Genomic DNA, 7,500 nt, shown 5'->3' with positions numbered 1-7,500 from the left:
ATACTGTACCGTCACTGTGTCCTGAGTCGGACACCCTCCGCTGCTATTGTCCTAAGTCGGACACATCCGGATTGACGCACTCTGACGCATTTTCCGGTCTTTTCGCGGGGATTTGAAGACACCGATCGCCACCTAGTGTAAGTGGAGTGAATTTACACATATCTAAGAATCTATATGTCAAATTTCATATGAATACATGGACATTTAAATGTCCAATTACTTTAGGAAAGTGATTTTGATGAGAGAAAGCCGAGAAAGCCGTAAGAACGCGCTTGGGCGACGATTTTTACTCCTACAAGTAGTGTCTGTTTTTTCACTGTAATGGCTAAACCCTGCACTCATATGAATGAATTTGGTAGCTAGCTTTACACTGCTTTGTCTAACCAATGAAAATGTAGGACATTGAATGACATAATCTGTAGTCCAGTTGGAGGGGGGCAGAAAAGTGGGCTGTCTAGAAAAAAAAGTTGTCGCCGCGGGAAAGATTTCAACAAAGAACAAAGAATCACATCTCAAATGCAGTTATTTATCTGATATCTACAACATGACAGTAGACATGAGAGATATTTTAACAGAGGATTTTAAAAAGTTGTTTTAGTTGTTCTAAAGTTTGTCTAGATCACATATATTTTATGCACCATGATTTAAAATGAAAATAACGTGTGTGTGTGTGTGTGCGGGAGAGTGTGTGTGTGTATGTGTTGAAGCCAGCCAGCTCTTGTGATCAGAAAGGTTGATTATATAGATGAACCTTCAATGTAATGTTAATTAATAATAATAATACAAATAAATAATTTATATATATATATATGAGTTGACCACATGTAAAACCAAAATTGAATAGATTTGACATACTTTGTGCTCTTGTGTGGGTTAGGGTTAGGCAAAAGAAGACAGAGCAGAAAGAAAGAAAGGCAAGAGGACAGAGAAGAGAGAAAGAAAGAAAGGCAAAAGGACAGAAGAAAGAAAGGCAAGAGGACAGGAGACAGAAAGAAACAAAGAAAGAAAGGCAAGAGGACAGAAGAAAGAAAGGCAAGAGGACAGAAAAGAAAGAAAGAAAGGCAAGAGGACAGGAGAAAGAAAGAAAGGCAAGAGGACAGGAGACAGAAAGAAACAAAGAAAGAAAGGCAAGAGGACAGAGAAGAAAGAAAGGCAAGAGGACAGGAGACAGAAAGAAACAAAGAAAGAAAGGCAAGAGGACAGAAGAAAGAAAGGCAAGAGGACAGGAGACAGAAAGAAACAAAGAAAGAAAGGCAAGAGGACAGAAAAGAAAGAAAGAAAGGCAAGAGGACAGGAGAAAGAAAGAAAGGCAAGAGGACAGGAGACAGAAAGAAACAAAGAAAGAAAGGCAAGAGGACAGAAGAAAGAAAGGCAAGAGGACAGAAAAGAAAGAAAGAAAGGCAAGAGGACAGGAGAAAGAAAGAAAGGCAAGAGGACAGGAGACAGAAAGAAACAAAGAAAGAAAGGCAAGAGGACAGAGAAGAAAGAAAGGCAAGAGGACAGGAGACAGAAAGAAACAAAGAAAGAAAGGCAAGAGGACAGAAGAAAGAAAGGCAAGAGGACAGAAAAGAAAGAAAGAAAGGCAAGAGGACAGGAGAAAGAAAGAAAGGCAAGAGGACAGGAGACAGAAAGAAACAAAGAAAGAAAGGCAAGAGGACAGAGAAGAAAGAAAGGCAAGAGGACAGGAGACAGAAAGAAACAAAGAAAGAAAGGCAAGAGGACAGACAAGAAAGAAAGGCAAGAGGACAGGAGACAGAAAGAAACAAAGAAAGAAAGGCAAGAGGACAGAAAAGAAAGAAAGAAAGGCAAGAGGACAGGAGAAAGAAAGAAAGGCAAGAGGACAGGAGACAGAAAGAAACAAAGAAAGAAAGGCAAGAGGACAGAAGAAAGAAAGGCAAGAGGACAGAAAAGAAAGAAAGAAAGGCAAGAGGACAGGAGAAAGAAAGAAAGGCAAGAGGACAGGAGACAGAAAGAAACAAAGAAAGAAAGGCAAGAGGACAGAGAAGAAAGAAAGAAAGAAAGGCAAGAGGACAGGAGAAAGAAAGAAAGAGAAGAAGACAAGGAGCGAAAGGAAGGAGAAAAGAGACTAACAGTGAGGACCACAGAAAGAGAAAGTAAGTTAGATAAGGTGTGTGTGTGTGCGTGTGTGTGTGTGTGTGAGTGAGTGAGAGAGAGAGGGATTTTTTTTTACAGGAGCATCAAGATGTTAAAAGTAAAGGTGGATATAGAAATTTAAATGCTGCTTCGGTTTAAGGTAAATATACATGTCTATGAATGGTGATATGGCAATTTATAGAATTTATAACATTTTTCAACCTTATTCAAGGCATGCAATGTGCCTGTAGACGTAATTTTGAGTTTATTTCTGACATGGCATCTGAAAAATTTATATCAATTTACAGATGCCAAACATCCGGCAAATTAAGAAGAGGGAGAGGAAGACGAGGAAGTGGACCCCGGAGGCCATGGAACAGGCCAAGCAGGAGGTGGAAGCAGGCAGGCTCACTTGCAGGCAGGCAGCCAAGCGGTTTGGGGTCCCGAAGTCCAGCCTGAGCGACCGAGTCAGTGGAAGGGTGGCCTCTGGCTGTGTCCATGGTCAGAGGCCACTTCTCGCCCCTGAAGATGAGAATTCCCTGGTGGAGTACTGTTTGTATTCTGCCAGTCATGGGTTTCCACTGACGAAGCCTCAGATCCTGGCCCACGCTCTGGCCATTCATAACTACCGCCACCCAAACAACAGGAAGACTGCGGTTGGCCAGACGTGGTGGATCAACTTCAGAGAACGGCACCACCATCGCCTCACTGCCCGGACCCCAGACATAATTGACCGTGGGAGGGCATCCTGTGCCAAGAGGGGGCCCATAAATGAATATTTCAGGCTCCTCACTGCCACCCTGGAGGAGCACGGGTTGAGGGAGAAACCCCGTCAGATCTACAACTGCGACGAGACGGGGTTTCGGCTGGACTCAATGAGGAGAAAGGTCATCGTGCCCCGAGGGACGAAACATGCATACAGACAGGCCCAGGGAACCAGGGACCACATCACCGTCCTGGCCTGTTTCAATGCGGCTGGGGAGGATGTCCCCCCTTTTGTCATCTACAAGGGGGGATATCCAGGGGGCCCCTATAACAAGGAAGGGGTCCCTGATGCCCTCTACGGGAAGTCGCAGGCAGGGTACATGGACAGTGAGCTGTTTAGGAAGTGGTTTGTCGGGCACTTCCTGAAGTTCGCCGCCCAGGAGCGCCCGCTGCTGCTGATCATGGACGGACACCAGTCCCACCTGGATCCAGAGCTGGTCCGGGCGGCACAGAGGGAGGGGGTCATTCTCCTGTGCCTGCCGCCACACACATCTCACATCCTGCAGCCACTGGATGTGAGTTTCTTTGGACCCTTGAAGGCAGATTTCTCTGGTCTTACAGGAGATCTGTCGGCTGTGAGCCACTCTTTCTTGGTTTCCAAGAAAGAGTTTTCAAGGGTCCTTAGGGACTCATACCAGAGGCTGAAGGATCGGAGAGTGGTGGTGGCTGGGTTCAGGAGGTGTGGCCTCTACCCTCTGGACCCGACGGCCATTGACTGGTCTCGGGTCATGCCGTCCGGGCCGCGGCGTGGGACCTCCTCACCACCTCCGCCAACCCCATCGGCATCTTCCTGGGCCACGCCTGATGCTACCCACCCCATCCAACCTCCCCTATCCCCAGTTGCCCCACCCCCAAGCCCACCTGCCACAACAACCCCGGCCCAGACTCATCCTACCCCTGCCCCCCATCCCCTGAGCCCACCCCCTGTCCCCAATACCCAGAATCCACCTCCCCCTCCACCTGCCAATCCTTACCTCACCCATCCCCTGGTAGCATCAGGCCAGATAACAGCAGACCTGGCCCACCTCCTGGCCGAGATCAACTACGCCCGCAACACCGGCAAGGTCAGGAGGAACACCACCAAGGCCAGGATCCTAACGGCTCAGGAGATGTCCGACGCCATCGAGGAGGCGGAGGACCGCGCTGCAAGGCGGGAGGCCCAAGCTCTGGCCAGACGAGACCGAGAGCAGCAGCGGGCCGAAGACACCAGCCCGGCAGCCACTTCCTCTACCCTGCCTGGCGGCTCCCGCCCCAGCCGCAGAACGTCCCTCGGGGCTGCTCCAGCCACCAGCTCCGGCCTTCCCATCGCCGGTCCCTCAACCCCCTTGGCCCCCTCTTGTGCCTCCCACGGTCCCCGGCTGCCTGCCCCCAGCGGCACACCATCCCCAACGAGCCTGCCTGCTCAGGAACATCAACACCATCCCCCATCTCCTGCTGGACAAGCGGACGGTAAATCATATCTATTTTACATTTGACTGTGCATTTAATTGAATTTAAATATCGAAATGTAAGAACTACTGTGATGCACAGACGTTATTGGGAGTATGTATTTTCATGTTTTAATATAAAATATTATTATTCTTTTAGAGCCTTCAGCATCAGGATGTGGCCTCCGGGGGTCCCAAATTTCTTCCTCTCCCTCCCAAAGTAAATCCTTTATATAATCTGTAAAAACAAACAACATTTAAACATGTTGGTGACAGTAGCCTTGATGAAGAATAAACAAGACATGTCTAAGCTTTGTCTCTTATTTTTACAGCCTCCAACCAGGCTTTGGTGTCCTTGTCGTCCAGCTCCTCCTCGTCCGCTGGACCCACGACATCCACCGGTAGTGTACTTCATGTTGACTGTCTTTGCATGCCAACACATGATAATCAGGCAATTTTCTTACAATTTTTTTGTGTGTGAATAGGTCACACCGCTGGGAAAACAAGGCAGGAGCCGACTGTTTGGCGGTGTGGCCGGTGCAGGAAACCTGACCCTCCACAGAATTCGGAGGGATTGGTGTCGTGGGTCCAGTGTGACAACTGTCACAAATGGTTCCATGCCATTTGTGTAGGCTGGGAGGAGGAGCTGGACGACGACGACGAGGACTTTTGGTGTTTTTGGTGTCTTGACGTTTGATTTTGTTTGTCTTATTTATTTATTTATTTTTATTTGAATTTTTTGTCCTGTCTATTTTATGTTTATCAATAAATGTTTTATGTTTATCAAAAAATTGCTTTAATCTTTTCCATCATTTGTTATAGTCATTTGTCTTTGATTCAGACATTACCATTTTAGTCATTAACACTTATGTTTATAGTCCTGCCATAAATACTCTTGTGTGTGTTACTGGCAATTGTTATACTGTATGTACATATGTATGAGTGTATAATTGCTCAATTTAATGCATCAGCTGGTATTTTGTAAGTGATCAAACTTAGAAGAGAGTTTAACAAAACATCCAGCAGGTGGCGGTAACGCAGCAAAATCGAAATTAAGGAGCCTTAACTGTATTATTTTGAGTTGTTGAAGCATGTTATCTTATTGTGAAGGACGGAAGTACGGTGCCGGATGTTTTTTCATAATTGATGTAGACTTGGTTGACTCAGGAACAACCTAAAGGCCCTGCAAAATCAGCAGCGCGTAGTGTTTACAGCGTGAAGAGAGGGGTGTCCGACTCAGGACAAGCCTAGCGCGCAGCTAAATGACCGGCGATAGCGTCCTTTTTCCGACTCTGGTAAAGACAAATCTAAAGTAAATGATTAAAACGATATATGGTTAGAAAGGTAATAGGTTATACTTGACTTTTACACCATTAAACTATTTGGAAACATTACATGATCGTTTATAACAGTAGTTAAAGCAAAATTTTAATAGAATGTTAGCAAAAAAGTGTCCGACTCAGGACACACTTCCGTTATATTGCTGTTTTCGAAAAAACATAAGTAACAGTAGGCTATATAGAAAATGCATAAATTTACAGATGCAGGTTGTGCAAAATGACAGCAGTCTAAAATGGAATTATAAAATATGAAATTACACTTCAGCCTGTCTGTAAACCTGTCTGTAAACCTGTCTGTGTCATTTCAGCCTGTCTGTAAACCTGTCTGTCACTTCAGCCTGTCTGTGAACCTGTCTGTGTCACTTCAGCCTGTCTGTGTCACTTCAGCCTGTCTGTAAACCTGTCTGTGTCACTTCAGCCTGTCTGTAAACCTGTCTGTGTCACTTCAGCCTGTCTGTAAACCTGTCTGTGTCACTTCAGCCTGTCTGTAAACCTGTCTGTGTCACTTCAGCCTGTCTGTGAACCTGTCTGTGTCACTTCAGCCTGTCTGTAAACCTGTCTGTGTCACTTCAGCCTGTCTGTGAACCTGTCTGTGTCACTTCGGCCTGTCTGTAAACCTGTCTGTTGTCACTTCAGCCTGTCTGTGTCACTTCAGCCTGTCTGTGAACCTGTCTGTTGTCACTTCAGCCTGTCTGTGTCACTTCAGCCTGTCTGTGAACCTGTCTGTGTCACTTCAGCCTGTCTGTAAACCTGTCTGTGTCACTTCAGCCTGTCTGTGAACCTGTCTGTTGTCACTTCAGCCTGTCTGTGTCACTTCAGCCTGTCTGTGAACCTGTCTGTGTCACTTCAGCCTGTCTGTAAACCTGTCTGTGTCACTTCAGCCTGTCTGTGAACCTGTCTGTTGTCACTTCAGCCTGTCTGTGTCACTTCAGCCTGTCTGTGACCCTGTCTGTTGTCACTTCAGCCTGTCTGTGAACCTGTCTGTGTCACTTCAGCCTGTCTGTGTCAATTCAGCCTGTCTGTAAACCTGTCTGTGTATCCAGCAGGTTGAGTGACAGCTGAGGATGAGTGCAGTGATGTCACCGTGGCTCTCTGAGCCGTTTCTACCAGACATCAACAACAAGACCCAGAGCAGGTAGACCCAGAGCAGGTAGAACCAGAGCGGGTAGAACCAGAGCGGGTAGAACCAGAGCGGGTAGAACTAGAGCGGGTAGACCCAGAGCAGGTAGAACCACAGCGGGTAGAACCAGAGCGGGTAGAACCAGAGCGGGTAGACCCAGAGCAGGTAGAACCAGAGCGGGTAGAACCAGAGCGGGTAGAACCAGAGCGGGTAGAACCAGAGCGGGTAGACCCAGAGCGGGTAGAACCAGAGCGGGTAGAACCAGAGCAGGTAGAACCAGAGCAGGTAGAACTAGAGCGGGTAGAACCAGTTAACACAGAGAAACCATTAACAAGACTGATGATGAAACTGTGTGTGTATGGATGCTGCTACTAGTATGAAGTTAATGTTATTCTACTGTTGCCCTCACTGGAAGTCTCTCTGGATAAGAGAGCTACATAAATGACCCAAATGTAAAATGTAATGTGTGTGTGTGTGTGTGTGTGTGTGTGTGTGTGTGTTGTCAGAAGGGTGAAGCAGGTGAAGGAATCAGTCCAAACTGGATCAGTACCAGATAAATCATCCCAGACCGTCTCCAAGGAAGACATAGCGCTGTGAGTTGGTTTCCATGGTAACAACCTGGTTACCGGTGCTGAGCTCCTTATGCAGAAAAATTACTTATTTTTTGAAGAGTAAGGATTGAAAAGCTAACTGAGTGAACTTAAGACAATAAGTTCAATCAACAAATGTCTAGTCATGCTGATTCATGTTTCCA

General features: G+C 46.6%; 2 protein-coding genes across 2 annotated transcripts in view; both read left to right on the top strand.

The window, feature by feature from the left end:
* The first annotated feature begins 2,402 nt into the window (after positions 1 to 2,402).
* On the top strand, positions 2,403 to 4,983 carry LOC139639486 (uncharacterized). The gene is made up of 3 exons (XM_071513587.1): positions 2,403 to 4,308; positions 4,619 to 4,687; positions 4,919 to 4,983. Exons 1-3 carry the CDS (start codon positions 2,403 to 2,405, stop codon positions 4,981 to 4,983), a joined length of 2,040 nt encoding a protein of 679 aa, XP_071369688.1.
* Positions 4,984 to 6,702: 1,719 nt separating this feature from the next.
* The window catches only part of ttc29 (tetratricopeptide repeat domain 29), a 13,502-nt gene continuing 12,704 nt past the window's right edge, over positions 6,703 to 7,500 (top strand). The window contains exons 1-2 of the mRNA XM_071513586.1: positions 6,703 to 6,761; positions 7,253 to 7,339. Coding sequence (XP_071369687.1) covers positions 6,703 to 6,761; positions 7,253 to 7,339 — 146 coding nt within the window. The remainder of the gene's footprint in view (positions 6,762 to 7,252; positions 7,340 to 7,500) is intronic.

The sequence above is a fragment of the Centroberyx affinis genome, unplaced genomic scaffold, assembly GCF_046629955.1.
Source record: "Centroberyx affinis isolate AG114_WGS23_722 - 3 ecotype Tasmania unplaced genomic scaffold, CSIRO-AGI_Caff_v1 ptg007363l_1, whole genome shotgun sequence".
Classification (NCBI taxonomy): Eukaryota; Metazoa; Chordata; class Actinopteri; order Beryciformes; family Berycidae; genus Centroberyx; species Centroberyx affinis.
The sequence above is the reverse complement of the archived record's forward strand: the minus strand, read 5'-3'. Positions and strand labels throughout refer to the sequence as shown.

Excerpts from the sequence above, each read along its gene's own strand:
- LOC139639486 (XM_071513587.1), top strand. The coding sequence starts at position 2,403 with ATGCCAAACATCCGGCAAATTAAGAAGAGGGAGAGGAAGACGAGGAAG. Across the intron at positions 4,309-4,618 it reads TCCTGCTGGACAAGCGGACG|CCTCCAACCAGGCTTTGGTG; the intron begins GTAAATCATATC and ends TTATTTTTACAG. Across the intron at positions 4,688-4,918 it reads TGGACCCACGACATCCACCG|GCTGGGAGGAGGAGCTGGAC; the intron begins GTAGTGTACTTC and ends CCATTTGTGTAG.